This window comes from Clytia hemisphaerica, unplaced genomic scaffold (assembly GCF_902728285.1).
Source record: "Clytia hemisphaerica strain Z4C2 unplaced genomic scaffold, Clytia hemisphaerica genome assembly, whole genome shotgun sequence".
NCBI lineage: Eukaryota > Metazoa > Cnidaria > Hydrozoa > Leptothecata > Clytiidae > Clytia > Clytia hemisphaerica.
In genome coordinates, this window is record NW_027103349.1 from 328,194 (window position 1) to 349,861 (window position 21,668).

Below are 21,668 nucleotides of genomic sequence, written 5' to 3' on the forward strand. Positions count from 1 at the left end.
GTATTTTAAAAGTTTAATTAGAGAGGGAATTTGAATGCCGTTTGAATATAAGACATGAAAGTAAGAATAGCATTCTGAATAATTTTAGTGCTTTAGTATTCTGTCTTTATGTTAAATATGCTAAATGACAACCAGGTTTAAAAATCTAAGATATTTTCTGCAGCTTTGGAATTAACGTCATGTTGGTTCCTAATACAATAAAACTTGACACGTTCGCAGATGACAACGAGCTGTAAGCATTTGAGATATCTCCAAAACATTTTACATTTGCGTAAACGGGAGCTGAGCTGGTGCTAGAAATTTTTTCATGCTCTGCAAAGCAGCATAGTTAAATGATGAGTCATTGAAATGTTTACTAATTTAGGAGTTTACTCATTTACTAATTTAACCAAAGTTTATAACCACTATATCCACTATATGATAAGAGAAAGGAAATTTTCCATTTAATCTTATTTTCCTTATAAGGGAAAATATCCTTTTACCTATCAAGCTCAACCAAATATAAGTCAATATCACGTATGTTCTCAGATGATATAAGACGCTGTTTCAACGTCTTTTGTAAGATCAATAACGCCCAGAAGATGTTAAATGAACATTACATTGTTGTGATTCAAGTTGGGTTTCGAAAACCATCGATGATCTGTAAAAGATACCTCATGCAGCTCAAACCTTTTACCCATTTTATGCAACTAAATACCACTGTTATCAAATCTAAGTTACAATTTTCAATCATACATACTTTGTTAAATACTGATAATGACAAAATTACTTACTGTGAAAATGAAATAACGTGACGTTTTTTGACAAAAATTGCAATGAATTTGGTAGCCTTGATTTCTGGTATTACAACCAACAAACATCTATTAGGTAGACCAGTAGAATATCAATACAATACCACCTAGGGGGTACTACCCTTGTCGCCCGACGGGGGTGCTCCAGCTGAGGTTCGAAAAATGGACCCTACGCGGGACTCGAAATTTGCGAAAAATGTGACCCTGAATGGGACTGAAAATACAACATTTTCTCAAATTTTCTAATTTTCCTCAAATTTTCCAAAAATAGGCACCCTACGAGGGACTGATTTTTCTATTTTGGTGTTGTTACAACCCTACCTGGGACTCATGGAGGTTAAAAAAGGTACCCTGATCAGCGGAGCATCCCCGTAACCCATCTTGCCCTAGTACCCCCCCCCCCCCCTCCCCCCGGGCAATACCAATACAAATACAAGTAAAATCTGACCTTTCGTTTTAATGCCCTATTATACCAATGAAAATTAAGTGAAGCTCAATCCACATATCATAAAACCCTCTGTCACGGACCCGCTGGTACCCCACCCCACTGATAAAGATTTATCCCGGTGGGAAAAGTACCCTGTAATTTAAGCCCCACTGGGAAATTAGTATTGTTTTCATCCCCACTTAAAATTAAATGGAAAAACTTGCAATCCAAAACCATCCCCACCGGAAATTTTTAGGCTCGGAATAATAGAATTTCTGTCCCCAGTAGGATTTTGATAGAGACTTTAATCCCCACTGAGGGGAAAAACTTCCATCAGGGCTGTGAGACAGGGGTGTATCATAATAAGCTTGTTGCTTTTGGAACATTAGAGGTACAGATTAGAATGAGTTCGACTCTTAGACATAATTGAGTTGTACAAGTTTCGGGCAAGTTTCTTTGCCATTTCCTTTTCTATTTACTTTATGTGATGGTGGCTGGATAAAAAATGGATGATGTCATCATTTTATTCGTAGGATAATTCTAGAAACACACCTAAAAGATGGCAAGTATTCCGGTGACATTGTGTAATCTTGCCTGGTAAAATGAAGGCGTATTATTGTAGTGGTTATCAATCTTGATTACCGTCCATGAGGTCAGGGTTCGATTCCCACTCGGTATTGTGATTTACTTGGCAATCAATCAATCCATTCCATGTGATGAGAACTGGGTAGACAGAAATCCAAGAAGCCTGTTGGTGAATGTGCTAGGTATAGATTCCACAAAAAATCATGGATGAAGTGAGAGTGCTGGCCTTGTTCCCTAGTGGTTTACACCGGATTAACGCACTTGATCCGAAAGTGTCAATGTGTCAATGTCTCGCAAACTGCCAGGCAGTATATGCTACAGAGTAAGACAGTTCTAATGAAACGATTGATACCGTTCAATACAGAATCGAGCAATATCTGTAAGGAGACGCCAGTCTTCAATGAGTAAAATCTCTGTATTTTAGATTTTCTTCTTATATCATCACATACCCAGTGGGATCCCCTTCTCTTCCTCGGGCCATGCATCTCTATGGCAAGAACTTCAAATAAACTTCATTTCAATTGCAAAACCTTCCTAACTTTCATCCTCTTTAGGATGCAGTTTTCTGGATCTAGATTGGACTTTTGCATATCTTTTATTATTTGGCCCAGCGCGCAGCGCAATGGGCCTTTAAAACACGACTGGTAAAAAAAATTGACTTTTGTCGGGGCCTATGCGCGCAATTATCAATCGACGATTCCCGGCTAAAATCGAACTACCTGACTTTCTATTGTGCGCATGCGTAAGAAAAAACCACATATAATTAATACAATACATCCAATTTATATGGTCGAGTCTTTCTTTCTTAATTAGTAGAAAAGCTAGCCGTCACCCGGCGTCGCACCCGTAATTGAATCTTAATTACTCGACCGACTCGAGTCTATACATTGAAAGAATTCGCTCCTGTTTTATAGCGATTCCGCAGTGGAAAAATATGCTGACAGCGCCAACACTGCGCTGGGCCTTTACGCTGCTTAGGCTTTCTCGTTTAGTTTTGAAAAAGGCCCTTAAGCGTCGAAATATCATTAACAAAAATATTTTTTTGTTTATATATCTAATGGTCTTTGTAGTGTTTGTGGAAATTTTGCAAGCAAAAGAATCTGAGATTGCAGAAATCTCGTTGCTAATCTAACTTCCGTTTAACAGTATATACACGTAAAACCTTTCACTTTGAATGTAATGTAATTTATTTAATTTAAATTAACAATGAACATGCGCACACGTACAGATCAGGATAAATTCTGGAACTTTACCATAGCCCTGGTCTTACTTGCTAAGAATTATATATGATAAAATATATAAAAATCGACCAAGGGTATATGTACCTAGCTAGGGTTATTTTAGAGCTTAATCATGTTTAAGAGGATATCAGGCAAATATTATGTAAATTTGTGTGCAGATTTCTCAAATCAAAACAAAACTCAATTAATTCTGATAATTCGATAAACTCTTAAAAGATTAGCAATCAATAGATCATCAAAGTTAACGGAGCTTAAAACTGTATTACGCATTTCCGGGCAAGGAGTTCTCGGTTCTTTCAATGCATAAAATTTTATTTCATTTCTACAGCATTTTCTAAGCTACAAGAGTTATCTAGATATGCTCCAAAGAATTTTTCATCGTTTATCTAAGTGATCTATAATCAGCAGTCGCGCGGAAGTTTCAACCAAAGATCAGGGGGTACTAGTGTTGGCGGGCTAGGGATATGTGCGGAACGGAACCTCCGAAAACCCTTTTTTTCCTAAGTATACCCCGAGGGTGATTGCTAACACAAAAAGTATTATCGGTTTTTTTTTTGCTATCACACTATCTCACATAAAGTAGCTATAAAAATGAAAGGCTTGTAGGTCAACTTGTATTTTGTGCTGTTATCTTCGTTCTCCTTTCAATACTTACTCAGGGTTTTTTTTGTGCTAAACGTGTTAAAAAGTGTTCTGTGTTTAATTGAGTACTACTAGGAACATTGATTTTTTGCTGTAATAAAAATAGGAGATTGATATTCCAATGTTTTTATGGCAGGCCAGTTGAAAACCATTGTCTTTTTTATTAGGACGATATTTCGGCCAATTTTTCCAGTCGGAGGGGGTGTCACCAGGTCTGTCATAAGGTAACGATGCATGTTTGCGTTATACAAGGAAGCTCATAAGCATATTGTATAGCTTTCGTGATACATAGTGAACCAATAGGCACGAATGTTTGCGCGTTTGGAATGTGGACAAAATCTATATTTAGAAAGGAGGGATGGTTAGAATCGCAAGAAGTCGGATATCTTTCATAGTGAAAGAGGATTAAAATCGACATGAGTTGCAATTTTAATCCCGGAGAAGTGACGGATTTTTGTTATGATCCCACCTATTAATAGGTTTAAGGAAGTATAATTTTATGTCATGTGAATTATTTTTGATTTTAATCATCAGTTACATTAAGGTATCGATGTCTTAGGAAGGCTAAAGAAAAATTGAGTAGTAAACTAAGCAACCAAAGTCATAGCTAAGGTTTTCAAATTTATCTCTACAATCGAACTGAAAAAACTATATATTATAACTGCATTGGTGTTTAAAGGATTTTTTATAAGCATAAGGTAAGACCCATTATGCTTGAAAAAATGTATTTTTGAGCCTCAAAAATGCTTATGCTATACCTAAAGGATAATTTTTTTTGCATTTTTTATGCTGCATTTTTGTAATTTAAGATACCAAATACTTTTAAATTTTGTAAACTGAGGGTCAACATATGCTTAGGCAATGCTTAAATGTTTGAGCCTGGATATATGCTTACAAGCGTACAAATAGAAAACATGTATCATATCAAACCATAAGTTTGGGTTAGCAATAGAAACGTAGGTGTTTCGTGTGGGGTTAAATAGTTTTCGTTGGTGAGTGGTTGATATGAGGGGATTTACGCACATACTCCCACATCTATCTCACATCCTCATTGTATTATTGATTTAAATGGAGAAAATATCTACCAATATAGTTGGTGGTGATGTATTTCTTTTGACAAAATGCAACAATATAATCAGTCAACAATAAAACCTCTGTTCGTAAAAAATCCTACTCGTTTTTTTCTTCGAATACAGTAGGATAAGCCTGCGATGTTGGCTTCCCACTGACTCTATAGTAAGGTTGAAAGAAATTAGTTGTGTAATGAAGATTTTGTTACATTTAGATTTCCATCTTTAACACCCCTGTCTCACACTCCCGGTGAAACTTTTTTCCTCAGTGGGGATAAAATTTCCTATTGAAATCCCAATGAAGATAGAAAATTATATTTCCAATATCAAAAAATCCAGTCGGGATGGTTTTGGAGTGCAATTTTTAAACATTGAATTTCGAGTGGGGAAATCAAAATCAATTTCCCAGTGGGGCTGAAATTCCAAGGTATTTTCCCACCGGGGACGAAATTTTAGCCAAATTTTCCAGTGGTGCTAGGGCCTCGGAGGGTCTGTGACACAGGAGTGTATCTTAAACTCACCGGAAATATTTTATAGGTTCTTTATAAGTAAAGGTGATTCAACGGAGAGTCCAAAGTGTCCGATTGATATTCAAGGCTTTCCATTTCAATTTCGTAGAATACCATTGTAAAACCGACACTCTTTGAAAGTGAGAACTCAGTGTATCCTTTTGGTTACAAAAGCACACTTAGCATTTGAGAATATGAAGATAACCATACGAAGAGTTCGATTACCAGTCAGCGGTAAACCCGGCCGCCAAGCAGGATTGTGAATATTACCAAATTTAATGAAATTTGGATAACATCCTGGTTTTAATGACTCTGAAGAAGAAGTTCATACACTCCCTTATTCTACGACCTCAGAGGGGGAATTAATTTTCTTGTACTCCAAACTACACTGTAGACTATAACACCCCTGTCTCACAGCCCCAGTGAAACTCTTTCCTACAGCGGGGATAAAAATTTCGATTGAAATCTCAATGGGGATACAAAGTTTCTTGTTCCAAGGTTAAAAATCCAGTGGGGATGGTTTTGAAGTGCAATTTCTAAACAATGAATATCGAATGGGAATGAAATCAAAGTCAATTTTTCGGTGGAGGCTGATGGGTAGACATAGCTATTGAAAATGTTCTTTGACTTCCTTTGTAGACTTACTAGCAAGGCTTACTGGTAAGTTTATGTGTTTGCCTGTTTGAGGACGGCAGGATGACTGAAGAAATTTGGAATAACCTTTTTTAAATTTTTACCTTCATTTCGAAGACGGTAAACTGATTTACCATCGTCTTTCGTCTTTAGTCAATCAGGGGAAGACATGCCAACCGCCTCCCTTGCCGAAAAAAACTCACATACATAAGCTTCCCAGCTGACATCCAACGTTGTTTCAACGTTATATGGACGTTGTGAACATTAGATAAACGTTGAAAAAACGTATTGTGCTAGCTGGGTTGGTACTTACTTGCTATGGAATATTTTATTCATTATTCAGCTATAGTTTAGTACATATATAGCTTTTACAGTATCGACTTGTACGTGGTGCGACGTGGTGTCTAGGGGATGAAAGTTTTCGTTTTTAATTAGATTATACCAATGATCTGGTGATTGTGGCTGAGATAATTGTATCAATATTTTCCTTTTTGATGGCTTTTTAAGATGCATATCAGTCGCATTAAAGATTTGAATCCTGAATCATGTATTGCAAAAGTTTTTTTTACTTCAGCTTACTAAGTCTACTAAGGTTTTACAATAAGTTTTTAGATAACAGTTCCTAGATACTAAAAAGGCCCCTTTAGATGGAGATGGGATGGTCTTGGTCGGTACTACCACTTTCGATTTAAGTAATTTTTCTATTGGAAACAATCGAGTTTATTTAGTTTTAGTTATTCAGTGTTTGTATATTTGTTCTGTCTAGAACCTATTATAGATTTTTAAAAAATCAAAAAAAATCGAGTTTATACGAAATTAGCCCTCTAATTTTCTAAAACAAATTAGCCTGGGATATCGAAAAGTAAACTAATTATTACTTATTTGTACTTTTATATTTTATGCTATATACCACTCTTTCTACCTAGATATTTATAAAACTGTAGACTACTAGGTCACAGTGTGGATGTAAACCACACTGAAACCACAGCCTTCCATCACGCATCACGCTCGCGAAAGAGCACGGTCAGATTGTTAACGCCTACATGTCATCTCCAGTACATTTTAGATTATTCATTGAAAACAATATAGTCTTTTTTCATGTCTCGATTAATTAATTCCGAATAAAAGACATTCAGGGAAAAAAAAAGAGAAACACCTGGGTAATCTAGTTAAAAAACCGAAAGTAAATGGTAGACAAAGTAATGAGCCAAGGCAAAACGAAATTAGCGTACCACTATGTAATAATTCTGGCTTATATTTGTTTTTCTGATTTTTTTGAGACGCAGCGTCCAGTGAAGTTGGCCAGGAGCACGTGACGAAGTCGCGGTATTGAAAGAAAAAGACCAAAAAACTAAGTGCAACTGAGAAATTAAGGGGAAAGTTAATTATTAAGACCGACTACCATGAATTACAGATTTGCAATCGCTTATCTTCACATACATACATTGCCCAATGTTTTTTGCCCATGTTTTGCACCTTCCAAATTTCAACTAGAATCCAAAGAACTCGTTTACGTTCGAACTTACCAAAGCAAAAAAGTGATGGGTGCCAGGCATAGATTTATAATGTCCGTAGGGCTAGATGTCGTTTTTTAAGCCATTGCAGGCAAAAAAAAAGTGAATATCGGAAAAAATTATTAAAATTATTATTTTCGAAAACTCGCGAAGCTTCCTACGAAGGATTTCCTACCTAACCATGTGCCGTTTTTTTCAAAAGTACGCCATCTAGCCTTTCGGGCTTTATAAATCTATGGTGCCAGGGCTACTAAATAGCGTCATTCCAGTATATCAGATAGACTTAGTTGAGCCCCGGGTTGATAAACTCGCGAAAACATCAAGTTTAAAGCCTCACTGAAAAAATTTTTTAAGACTCTGAAAGTTTTTGACTTTTAATATAATCCTATTAGTAGCATGTATACCAAATTTTACAATTATACCGACCAGATCAGGTTTTATGACTTTTTTGTGCAGGCATATCATAAAATCTAGCTAAAACCCTGTAAAATCCCAAAATCCTAAATTTAGCATAACTTTTGATCTTGGCATCCAACTGACTTCAAATTTTGACAGGTTTTAGGTATCAATAATAAATTTTAAAAAATAGTTTGAAATTTTTCAAAAACTACTGATGTCATCAAAAATGACGTCATTGTTTTTTCAAAAGATTTACTCATTTTCTGCATGAATTTTAAACGTAAATTTTATTAGTATGCTAAAAACCGGCAAATATGTTAAAGTTATTTTTTTTGGCTTTTAGAAATTTAAAACAGAATTGAAAAATCTCCATTCGTTCAACTTTAATTACAATTTTATTGAATAGTACTTTCTCCTTGGTCAGCGATAATTGTGAAACTTTGTGATGACGTCATCACCTTTAAATCCATATCTTTTCTAGATCAAAAGTTATGCAAGGCTGGTGGAAAACACCCCCCCTTGAGAATACAAAATTCGAAAAAGCCTGATAATAATAGGGTTAAAAACAACATTTTAGCGTCGCCGTTGTCGTTCTCATCGTGACATCGGAAACTCGATTATAACAATTTCAGGTGGAGTCTAAGGTATTGGGGAAGTGCTATTCTAGAAGCGTGGGAAGTTGGTGATATGGCCATATAAAACGGTTGGTGAAACTAACCCCAAGACCCAAGCTCACTTTTGTTGTTTTGCAATCCTCTACCTCTAACATGATGGTGTTCAAAATTCTGTTTTTTATTAGAATTAATTGTGCAAAACTTTAAAAGTGCTAAAAAATTAAAACATTGCTAGCGTATACCAAGGAAAGAAATTTTGGTGGAAAGAAACTTTCGCGTGAAAACCTCATATTTGCGAAAATTAATTCTCGCAAAAAAACTACTTTACCTAAATATCTGCCTTTTGCCATGAAATTTTCGTTAAAGCAATTCAAAAAGTAATTTTGACACACATTTTAGATTGATGGGAGTGAAGAAAGTAAGGGTTTAGCCCTCTTTCACAAAATTAGTGAAAATTTGCGAATTTGCCTTTTCGTGTTCCGCGAAAGTTTCTTCCCTTAAATACAAAAAACTGACATCGTCACATCTGACAGGCTTGAGTGTCAAAAGTGTAAAAGTTCATAGAAAGTTTTCATCCGATATAGTACTTCCAATTACCAGCATAAAATGTATTATAATAATCTGAATCACTATAAAGCTGGTCAGTCACATCGTCACATTCGTATCGTTGCTTATAGCGCCAAAGAAGAATATGGATATTGTCTCCTTTGAGAAATGGAGCACGATAAAGATACTGGGCTGTTATTCCCCAGCCTATAGAAGTCACTTGATGAATCAACTCACTTTGGTCGTTTGGCAAGCTTCTAAGACCACATGGTGGAGAACATATTTTCTTAGGTTCTTTACCAAGAATGAAACGATTTATGTAAGATCCCAAATCGGTTGATGGATCTGTCGCTAAATCAACGATTCTACCAACTGACGGTTTGTAGCAGTAACATCTGAATTCGTTGATGGGAAACCAAGCATTGATGATTGGGAGGTAGACGTTTGAGTCTAAAAAAAAATTCCCAGTTGCCAGCTCTTCGAATGCATCGAGGTCACCATAGTTGAATGCTTGTGTAATTTCTGTTGATGGGATAGTATAATTTGCGATAAGCATCCAGCCTCCTAGAAATTAAAGTATTTTTTTTTAATTATTCATAAGACCTTTTAATGCATTATACCTGATGTAGCCAACAAAACTATGATATGTTATACATTTTCTGTTAGGTCAACTATTCCTGAATCTCAAAATTTAAAATACGCAATGAAAAAAATTAATGAAGGAGAAAATGAAGACTTTTGCGAAGAGCAGTATTTCAACTTTGAAGACCTTATTTTTGACGAAGACAAAACCTTTCGAAAAGATTTCTACGGTCAGAAGGTGTATCTTTAACCAAACGATGAAAATTTTAGTAAAAGCTTCTTTGTCTCAAAATCTTGAAAAAAGCGGTTTTTGACCAATCTTTCATCCTAATTTTTCGTAGAAAAACTGTTATAATTTTTTATAGATCGATTTAGAAAATTTTTCCAAAAAATTCAAATAGTTCAATTCTTTACGGAAAATTTAAAAAAATTCAAAGGAAAAAAGTTAATTACCCATTGAAACTTTTTTATATAAAAGAGGGTAATAGAACATTCTATTAACGTTTTTTTTAAGTTCACAACGTCGTTTTTGTGATTAAATTCTTAATTACACTATGTATTGACAGAATAAATTACCAAACAACTTGTAAAGGCAATTTTTTGTTAAAAGTGTCAAGAAACCCAAAACAAAAGTTTTATGTTCAAACCCCTTGACAAATATTCTGACTATGGTCAAAGCCCTTACAGTATGTGGCCCCCAAAACGGCGATCAAATTTGAAGTTTCTCTCAAATCTAGAGGAAAAGAGATTTTACAAAAATTTTTGCTGCATGAAAACCTTTAACATCTCTACTTTATTTCCTGGAAGTTCTTTTTCAAAATTTTCAATTTCAACAATATTTTTCAATCGCTTAAAGATAGGTAGCTTTTTTCTAATGGCCCCCAAAACGGAGGTTTGAAATTTTAGCGATTTCTCGAGATATCTTTAAGATATGAATACAAAATTTTGACCATAGTTTTGAAATATGATTTAGAGGGTTTTGGGCATAAATTTATTGATAAAATTTTTACAGTTATCCCTGGTTGTCAAAATGCAGGTTTGGGGCCCCCAAAACGGAGGTGTAGTTAAAATCAAATTCTTAAGCCCAGTGGTATATGGGGGAAAAACTATGAACATATTTGTGTTTTCCCTTAATTTACGACCCGATGGATGTAAAATTTATGATTTTTTATGAAATATTTCAAGATTTTCACTGATGCAAAGTCCAAACTGAAAATTTAGAAATTTTCAAAATGATAATTTGATTTAACAAACGTCTTAATCAAGTTTTGAAAACCAATCTCTTTTGAAAATAGTTCCATTTATGTATGGAATAAGCTGTGAAAATTTTAGAAAAAAGCTTATGAAAAATTAAGCTTTAAATATTTTTCTCCTATATTTTGCAAAAAATGACAGAATTTGCCGTTTTTTGCTGATTCAACGAAAAATCTTATATATAATGTAATTTTTTGTTATAAACTATTAACTCAAGGTGGTAGAGTAGAATTCCAAGATTTTTTGCTTTTTCTCATATTTAGAATTTCGGTTTGTTCAATGCGATTCTAGGGCTCCAAAATACTGGTTGACCTTATGCATATCTTTTTACAGCCTCTAAAGTCACAGTGTATTTGCATTTTGAACGGCATTAGGTGTAGCAAGTTTCCTATACCCCGTTTTCATAACTTATTTTCAATATCCAAGGAGCTAGAGTGAGTTATATGCAATTTTATCTAATTTGTGGGCTAAAATATTTCCTTAGACGCAATATGTTTATTTGAATCTGTCTCAAACCAGCAAAAACATGCTCATTTTTAAGTATAACCATCATTCTTTCAAAATAAACAAAAATCGTTTAATTCTGATAAATCTACAAGTCAGAATCTTCATTTCAATGAAAACCTCCGTTTTGGGGGCCGTCTCTGTTTTGGGGGCCATATACTGTAAGTTGTAACTGATCCTCTGCAAATATCCTGCCTAGATCGAAATTGGTAGAATTTACGTAACTATAAATATTTCTTCATTTTTTATTGACATTTTCAACAAAAAAATCAATAAATAAGTTACCTCCATCTTTTTCCATATCGCAGTAGACCTTTCTTATTTTTCCCGCAAGGAAAACATGATAAAAACTGGAACGCAGTGAAGGATCATCTTTCTTCAAAGCTTTACAGCTTTGTGCTGAAAAAAAATAAAGACAACTTTCAATCGAACAGACCATTCTTTGATATTACACTTACATCACATAGTTGCCAGATAGCTTAGTCTGTAGAGCATTTGCTTTACAATCTAAGGGTTAATGGGTCAATCCCCCGTCGCCGCTAACTTAGCGAATGAGAAGCTTAGATTTGGTAATCTTACCGAGGCGGCAAGTCACTAGGTGTGACGTGCTCAACCTCAGCATTCAACCTCCCAGATCTAGTGCAAATATAAAAGGGGTCTCGCTACCAAATGAATAAACTTACTTTACTTAATTAAATCACTTTTTTACCTTTTTTGCAAAAATAAATTTTGCAAAGTGGCAAAAATAGTAAATTCACGCGAAATTTTGAAGATCTTATTTTGGATACAAAAAGCACTGTTCTATTTTGAGTAAAATTTGGCATCTTTAGTTTTTCCATCTTCAGCTTATTTTCTGCTCATTTGTGAAATTAAAGTCTATTCACGATAAGTGTGCACTCTTTTTTCATTTACCTATAACTTTTGAAGGAATTCTTCAATCTTTATAGATTTGGTATCATTGGAAAGATATTAGTGAGTGGAACAATTTGAAATAAAAAAAAATTTAAAAAAATTCTAAAAATGAAGATGAAAATGAAGAAGAAAAAAATGAAGATCTTGTAGAAGAGTGCCATAACTTTCATTTTCACTGGAGAGATTCTTTGATTTTAGGAGATAATCACTGTGAAGAAATTTTTAAAAAATATTATTCAATATAAAGTTAGATACAAAGTTCATAAGTGATTGACCCCAAAAAACAGCCAAAAACTGCAGAAAAACAGCGTTTTAGACTCAATCAGCTTATAACTTTGTTTGAGATCTTTTGACTGATGATTATTTTAGAGAATTTTTTTCACAGTGATGACGTTCGATGATTAAGGATTCACTTCAGTGAAAATGATAGTTATAGCACTTTTCTACAAGATCTTCATTTTTTTCTTCTTCATTTTCATCTTCATTTTTAGAATTTTTTTAAATATTTTTTTATTTCAAATTGTTCCACTCACTAATATCTTTCCAATGATACCAAATTTATAAAGATTGAAGAATTCCTTCAAAAGTTATAGGTAAATGAAAAAAGAGTGCACACTTATCGTGAATAGACTTTAAAACCACACGAATACAAATTCAGAACATTTGTATTCTATAAGTATTTCTGTAAGTATCTATATAAATTCCTAAGAATTATTCTGAATAAACTTAATCAGTGATGAATTTCTCAGATCGCTGATGCCAATGTAAAGGCTGCTAAGATATCCAAAGAATAAGTTGAATATCTACCATAGTTAAGAGAACTTTTTCCAAAATAGAGCTCTACTTACGAGCACATTGGTACGTATTATTCATATAATTTGGTATGCATTTGAAACCAATTTTCAGTTTGCATGGGTTTGATAAACATTTGCTCTAAAAAGATAAAAAAATTCAGCTGGAAAAAAATTGTCAAAATATCGTTGAAAAACTTTTGTCCCTGCTGAATATAATCAGATTAGCAAATTGTCACTGTAAAATGGTGTGCTATTTTTCCACCCCCTAATGAATTTTGAAAATGAAAATTGATACATTTTCAGTGCAATACGCCTTTTAGACCGTAGCCGCCAATTGCCGCTCGGGCATTTTTTGTCCGCTTTATCCCACTAAAACCATCCCAGTCCTTTTTGCGCACCTATACACGATAGAAAAATGTGTCAAAAAAGGATTGGATCTAATTTAGGGGGATAATTAAATAATGAAGTGGCACCGTAGAGTCGTAAAAGTGTATTCTATATCTTTTTATCAAAAATATCGTTTAACTTGTGGAAAGAAAAAACTTACAGATATCAAAGTATGTGTCGTATTGCTACTACTCACTAGTTTTACACTAGCAACGTAAATATCTTGATCAAGTATCTCACACTCAAATCCATTCGTCATTCGTCGTTTGAAGATTCAAACTTTTACATTCCCCTTTTGTCTTAACACATTCTTTTACACAATGTGATCTATTGTTAACACTGTAAGTTGCCAAAGGTGTGACGTTCAATTTTTGTCCTTTCAAATACTTGAGATTAATGTAACTATAGTTGAACGAAGCGTTTTGATGTGGTGCGTGGTATTGAACATTAGGTGAGAATGCCAAAACAAAAATATCACAAATGAATAAAAGTAGGTGGCAATAAAACATCTCAAAACGCTGAAAAATAATCAACATTTTTGTGTTTTTTCTGTCTTAGTAGTTTTAACCGATTCATGGTAGTAGAAAAAAAAAGTCAACTGAAAGTAAAAGTTCCATCGTTTCTGGAATGAAAACTCCTTTTCTTATCTTTTATTAATCAGATTTGTATTCTAGTTGACTTTCAATATCTTATTACCCATAAATTTGGGCAGTTCTTCCCATTTACAATTCATTACATTGGTGTTTCCCATGGTTTATTTTAAGTTGTTTGAATAATAAATGATAAAATTTTAACTTTGAATAAAGTTCCAATACTTGAAAGATGATTCACCTTGCAAATAAGTTTAGAATCATCTGTAATAATGCAATTTTGAAAAAAATCTTATCTCGCTGCGATACCGTTTGAATGTCCTTTATCTTACTCTCGAATTTCAGAGTTACCATTTTATGAGGCCCCCAAGCGGTTGACGTGGTAGGGGTTTTATTACGGCGTGATGGCGTGAAATTTCTAAAAATAGGGCGTGATGGCGTGAAATTAACGAAGATTGAGGCGTGATGCGTGATATTTATTAGAGTCATGATCGTGAAGAAAAAGTAAAATAAACGGCATGATTTGCGTTTTAAAGACTCTGCTCTCCATCATTAACATTAGAAAATAGTGTCACGGAGCAAATGCTTTTTTGCGATTAACCCGGAGCGAAGGAGGATTTGTAAATAGAAAACATCAGCGGGATGAAAAGGTATGAGCAATTTGGAATCGAAGAATCAACGATCACATCAATGCAAGAATTATGTCGATGCAAAGTAGATGTAATCACCTTTCTTGTTTTTGAAACCGTTTCTATCGCCTTTGCATCACTATAACTATCATTAACTCCTTCTAGATCCGTAGATACAAACCTTTAAAGTTTGAACTGGCACTTAAAGGGTTCAGAATGTTCAAAAAGAAAAAATTAGAAAAAGGAAAAAGTATAAGTTTCCACGGCTTTCATTTGACCAAACGGCTGAAAATTGAACAATTGAAAGATCAAAACAGAAAAGGCGCGAATAAGAAATTGCCGTATTATGAAAATCGCTAATTTAGTGAAAAAGCTTCATGCGAGAATGGGAGAGTTCGGTTTTAAGCGTATTATGATATGAAGTTTTTGCAAAATAGAGGAACAAATTACACAGAGTCATGTGTCATGTGACTGAAACGTGATACGCTCATTTTGTTAAAAAAAGACATTGCTAAAATGTAACATAATCAAAACTGATCAAAACAAACTTTTCAATACAAACGAATGCAGGTATGTTTTTTCCGCTTAAATTTGTGCACTTTTTTGACAGTTTTAAGGAGATGGATAATCTTTTTTGCTAGATTTCAGTGAAATTATTTCAAATATACTTCTCATGGTCGCATTTTGAACCTCCTTCGCCACACCCTGTGGAGAGACCTGCTGCAAACTTTGGCCAAAATGTCGTCCCCGTTTGGAGAAATACCCGTTCAGTCAGGCTTTAATAAAGACTTTGATTCTATACCCAATTCAGATTCAATGTAAAAAATTACACTCCAAAACCTTCCCCATTGAGTTTTTTTGACTTAGGAACGATTAAATTTTTATCCCATTGGATTTTGGATAGAAAATTTTATTACCGCTGTGGGAAAAAGTCTTATTTTACCGGGGATGTTAGATAGGAGTGTGGACTTTATTGCCAGTAAGAAACATACTCTGAGATCTCATTCCCAAGGGGAAATTGTTTTAAGCTCTCATACCCACTAAGTAAAGCTCCCGTGATTTAAGGAACCCTTACTTAAATGTTATATTAAGAAAAATGACATATTAATTATAGCAAAGAACTTTTAATCCAAATTCATTTATCCCAACGGTTACTGAAACAGAGGTATTTCTTATATATTTCTTTTGCTACAAGGACAAATAACCCATGACACTTCTGGCTCTTAAATCTTTACAGTGTATATTCCCCCTATATTCCTCAATAACATTTTAAGGATAAAACTTCACAACGACACAAGAGTAGCTTTAACAGAATTCCAAGAAAGCTCTAGGCTTAAATCAATTTTAAAGGAAATTCCTTTCATGTTTCAATTTTATGATAATTTAGTTATTTTTATTGCTTTGATCTCTTTAGCATCGGTTAGTTGTAACTCCGTGGACAATGAGATTTTTACAAGGCATCATCGCTCTCACTCTATTGACAGGTTGAGTTTATCATTTCTTAAATTTTTTTTTTGAACTGAAGCCTCTTTTTCCTCTCAATAACACGTTGTTTCTTTATAAGAACATAAGATTGACAAAACATTAAGAACAAGTTTCATCAAGATTTGTAGACTTCTTAGCATAAAAAATATGAACATTTTTAGGCTTAAACCTCAAAAGTTTAACAGCACCCGAAGGCTTCAAAAAGGTTGGACTTCCTTAGAGAGAGATTAGGGAAAACTCATTAAGTGGTGGATATTTGTTTGGGATGTAAGAAAAGTTAATACGCAGTGAAAATTCCAGGAAACCTCTTCGCCTGAATCCCTTTTAAATCATTACAAAATTAAATTCTGTCTCAAAATAATTTGCAGCTGAGACAATCAAAAGATATCACACTTTCATGTTTCAACAACTAGTTTTTGATACTTAAACACCCCCTTTTCACAGACCCACTGGGAACCTTTCCCATTGGAAAAATTGGCCTAAATATCGTCCCCGGTGGAAATTATCCTCCTCTAGCCCCCACCGAAAATAATCAGATAAACCATCCTCCCTGCAAATTATTATGCAATTCTTCCCAGCCCAACTGAATTTTCTGACTTAAAAACAAAAGAATTTTAATCCCAGCCGTAGAAATTATGGAATCCCCATCGAGTTTCTGTCTGTTTTTTTTTATCTCCACTGGCTGAAAAAATCTTACCGGGTCCGTGAGAAGGGGGTGTACTTAAGTACAACCCTGTTTAACAGACCCGCTGTGGGGAAAAAGTTCGACCGATGCTGTAAGACGGGTGTTTAAGTGATTTTTATCGTTTTGATCTTTTTTAGCCTTAGTCAGTTGTAACACAGAGGAAAAAGATCAAGAAAAAGCAAAAGAAGCTTTGAATAAATTATTGAAACAAGGTATTTGCTTGGATATTGGATGTTATAAAGAACGATAGGCTTTTCTAGGGGAATAATTTCATTCTTCACTGTTCAACTCTCTAGGACCTGGTGACCATATATTACTTTGGTTGATTTCGAACTTTGTGAAAAAATAAATAAGCTTCTGACCTGAAACTTTAAGCAAAAGCTTCTTAAACAAAAACGCTGACTTTAACCTTTCAAAAGCGGGCGTCAGTATTTAAGATTTTGGGATTGAATATATCGAATTTTGAATTTTAAAGTCTTTGAAATTAGGGATATCCGAAATTAGTTTATCGATGCCTAAGGGCATTGATTAAAAAGGAATTTTGTTTGACATCAAAGAGCATCGATCAAGGTGAATCAGTCCAGGAGTCCTCAGCGAACTGTTTTTTCAAACATAAAAGACGATTAAAATGGGAGTGACCTTAATACTCTAAGATCTTGAATATCTCATGGCGTGTACCTAGGGCTCGGCTAACTCGAAAAATCCATCTTCCTAATAATGGGGTCACAATTAGCCCTAAACATAGCCTATTTCATGTAAATATATCCGCTTACCCTGTTTCATTGAATGAGAATGATTGATTATGAATTAAGGTATGAATTGGTTGCATATTTAATTCTTTCAGGGCCATTAGGACACCTAATAGGCGACGGTTCACAAACTTGTTTGATATGCGAGTTCATTGTAGGAGAGTTGATGTACCAACTAGAATCAAATACTGTCAAAGTGAGTACAGTTTTACAAAAATGTACGATAGAAACCTTATTTTCTGTTTTGAATGGTCTTGAAAAATGTTACTTAAATTTAGCTGCTTAGTGCTCGGCAATAGACAATTTATTTTCACCCCATTTTACTCCTTTTTCCAGAGGGCCACTTGGTCTGTTGATCTTAAATATCTTTTGATCGATCAGGGAAATATCCCTTTGAAGCAAAGCCCGATCGGGAAAACGCCTGGTCGGGGAAAACGTCCGGTAGCATATTTATAACTCTATCCATATCAATTTTCTCCGTTCATGCGAAAAGTATTCCAAATAACGTAATCAGGAATCATCTTTCGAGTGATTATTTAGGTCACAGGCCTTTTTCAAACTTTATTCATATCGAAGTTTGTAAATGTTTCGATATATAGGGAGCCTCATTGGACATAACAGTTATGAAGAAAACAGTAGAACGGTTTCATGCCTTTAGACAATCATCAGCTACAATATGTGAAAACTTGTTTTAAACAATTCTAATTTTTATCAAATTTTAGACAGAAGTTCTACCAGCTCTTGAGGAGAAGATTTGCCAACTGTTATTTCCTTCAAATGGTCTAAAGAAACGAGTTGTGACCTCTGGGGTAAGTATAGTAATTCCGTCTTCTACTTAATTTAAGGTTAATCAAAACTTCTTTGCTACCACGAGGAAACCATCCTCAAGACGTTGGCCGATAAGGTATGAGAAAAATTCTCTTAACACAACTTATAACCTAAGAACCTAGAGACTTCGATCTAAATTTGACAATGCATAAGGCAAAAACGCTTTAAAATCGACTACGTAAAAATCACACCCTCTTTACTCAGCAACTTTACCCACTTATAATACACCCTGTGTCACAGACCCATTGGGACCCCAGCCCTACTAGAAATTTCGTCCCTGGTGAAAAAGTGCCCAGGAATTTCAGCCCCACTAGGAAATTGACTTTCATTTCATCCCACCCGAAAATTCGATTTCTAAAAAGTGCACTCAAAAACTATTCCCACTGGATTTTTTAACCTTGGAACAATAGAATTTCTATCCTATTGGGATTTTAGTAGGAATATTTATCGGCTTGCATACGTAATTTGAGTCGATTCTCAAGTCTACAAAGCAATCAAAATCAATATTTTACACCAGCCCCGCAAAAAAACACGCCTTTTTCGAATTTTTCTCGATATTTTTAATCGTACTAATGACCTCTGTCACCCAGTTTTTATTTGAAATTGAAATCTTCTGCAATGATTTTTCATTGATTACGTTAAAAAAAAGAAAAATTAAACAAAAAAGAGTTATTTTTTTCTTTTAGTGCGAAGATGTTGCTGACTTACTATTAAAAGCTTTGCTTAAAGTGTTGGATGACGACATCAAACCGACACAAGTTTGCCAGAAACTCACCATATGTAAAAAGTAAGTCTTTATCATCCATGACACTCGATTTAGACATTTTCCTCCGACATGCCCTATAACTCTGAAGGTCGGAAAAATTACTTGTGTTTCTAAAGGGTCCCGAAACATAGAACATATCGAACCTAATTCATTATATAAATTACGTAACGTTTTCTACGGAAACCTCTGTCTTTTTGTCAGTAGTTGCAGATTTCACACAACATTTATATTTCACTTAAATTTGCCACTACTGGCTAAAACCACGGTGCCTCTGTAGAATACTTAACGTCATGAATAAGGACATCATCGTGCCCGATTCTATTCATTATCGTCATGGTAGAATAAAGAGTCTCCCTAACTCAAACCAAGGTTATATCCATCTTTACATTCCAATTCAAAGCTCTCTATAGAGCCCAGGGAAGGGGTACTTAGGTGAAATAGGTGTCAGGTATGTACAAGCCATAAGGGTCAAAATTCACGAAAATTTCCTCTTTCTTTGCTCCGATATACCCGTCAACTCGCAAACCTAGTAGCCCCCCCCCCGGGCTATTGAGTCTCTGTCACTCGTACTATCAATAAATCGGGACAAATTTATGCTCCTTCTGAGGAAAGTGGTTCCCGAAAAAAGGTACCGTGTTTGACCATTACGCCATCAGTGGAAAGAAATTTCGGGTCCAATTAAGGGTACGAAAACCATGAATAAGTCGTCAAAAAGATCTTTCTTAGGAAATGAAATATTTCAAAGATTGTCTCTGTTTGTGTCACTTTTTCACCGATTTTCTTTCTCTAAGACAGTATATTTTTCTGCAAAAGCTTTAACTCTCTAGGGTCGGTTTTTTGCCCGGGGGGGTAATAGGGTTGGCGAATGAGGGGTATGTGCGGACGGGACCTCCGAAAACCGACCCTTAGAGAGACTGATTTTTGCTGAACAGGTGACCCTTCGAGAGACTTTTTGAATTTTATTTTTCGATTTTTGAAAAAAGTCATACCCTTAGAGAGACTTTATTACAATTTTTTCTCTGAAAATCAAAATAAAAAATCCTGAATTTTCCGACCCTTAGAGAGACTAAATTAAAACTTTCTGATTTTTCCGATCCTTAAAGAGACTTTGAAAGCTGAAAAAACCGACCCTTATCGTCCGCACATACCTAAGTACCCCCCCCCCCCGGGTTTTTGGTGATCCGTGAATAAACTACGTTTTTTTTTTGTTCTTTTTTAGAGATGAACTTGTCTTTGCAAAGAAACGTCATTGAATGGGTAAAACACCGACTTTGGATTGAAAATTTTCTGACAAACGAGATCTCATGACAGCTTGTGATATGATATCGATCTATTTTTGATCATTTTTTGGAAAAATTTTCCCTTCCAAAAATTTATGACTGGATGATTATTCTTTGTAAGAATTATAAATTTATTTAGATTTAGATTTGAATTTTTATTTTTATTATTTTTTTTCACGAAATAATTTTTCAACAATTTTATAACTATATTTAGATAACGGATTTCATAGATTTTAATTTTTGAATCTCCTTTCATATATTTCTCTTCAAATATTAAAAACAAACATTACACAGTGTTTCACGCACAAGGCGATCATCAGATGTGGATAAAAAATTTTCTACGAACAAATTCTACTTGTAGAAATCGAAATACCTAGTCCCAAAGGGAATATCTAAATAAAGCGCTAAAATATAAAGGGAATATAAAACATAATAGGATAGTGATTACATAATGTACATGATTAAAAGTTGAAAAGGTGCAAATAAAAGCTATTTGTCCGGAGGGACTGATTTATAGTTCTTTAGAATGAATCTTTTTGTATGCCTGCATTTATAGACTAATTCAGTTTTTTTGTTCACTAGTTTGCGTTTGGAAGAGATAATGTGAAATTTTTCTGCCAAACAAAGGTTGCACGTTTTTGTTCCATTTTTGTAGGATGCAGCTTGATCAATAATTTCCCAGGAGAGAATTGGGTCAGTGACGCCTGATCTTTTCAAATCCCAATAGTAGTTTGAGAGCTGGGTCTGGCTTTTAGCATCTTCGTGTCTCAGTGTGTATTTGTGTGTGTTCCAACGATCCTTGAACGTGTTGCCAGTGAGACCAATGTAAAATTTGCCCGGGTCGTTGATAGTTGATTTGATGTGACATTGGTAGATGACGTTTTTTTCAAGGCAATTTCCTTGAAGTGGACATATATTATTCTTACGACAGTTACACGCAGGGTCGTTATTTGTTGGATTTGGCCCGAATCCGCCAAATTAATTTCCCGCCAAAATTTCTTTTTTTCGCCATCCACCAAATTAAATTCCCGCCAAATTAAACTTTTTGAAAATATGAGCTCCTTTAAGGTATTTTTGCATTTTTTTGCTGTTTTTACGCGATTTTAAGAATAAATTTTTCAGCAAACGCCAAATTAAATTCCCGCCAAATTTAGTTTTTTCGTTCATCCGCCAAATTAAATTTCCTCTAAAAAACTTTTTCGGCCATCCACCATATTAAATTCCCGCCAAAATTTCTTCCTTTAAGGTACCC

General features: G+C 34.6%; 2 protein-coding genes across 2 annotated transcripts; one reads left to right on the top strand and one right to left on the bottom strand.

Annotated features, from left to right (window-relative positions):
* Positions 1–8,792: 8,792 nt before the first annotated feature.
* Positions 8,793–13,961, bottom strand: LOC136820139 (uncharacterized). The gene is made up of 4 exons (XM_067076380.1): positions 13,565–13,961; positions 13,072–13,156; positions 11,597–11,710; positions 8,793–9,535 (listed from the first exon to the last, which is right to left on the bottom strand). Exons 1-4 carry the CDS (start codon positions 13,661–13,663, stop codon positions 8,997–8,999), a joined length of 837 nt encoding a protein of 278 aa, XP_066932481.1. The 5' UTR covers positions 13,664–13,961; the 3' UTR covers positions 8,793–8,996.
* Positions 13,962–15,100: 1,139 nt separating this feature from the next.
* Positions 15,101–20,653, top strand: LOC136820254 (prosaposin-like). Its single transcript, XM_067076454.1, has 7 exons — positions 15,101–15,193; positions 16,038–16,107; positions 16,931–17,005; positions 17,638–17,738; positions 18,265–18,351; positions 19,057–19,157; positions 20,356–20,653. The coding sequence occupies exons 1-7, from the start codon at positions 15,188–15,190 to the stop codon at positions 20,387–20,389; spliced, it is 474 nt and encodes a 157-aa protein (XP_066932555.1). The 5' UTR covers positions 15,101–15,187; the 3' UTR covers positions 20,390–20,653.
* Positions 20,654–21,668: the final 1,015 nt, after the last annotated feature.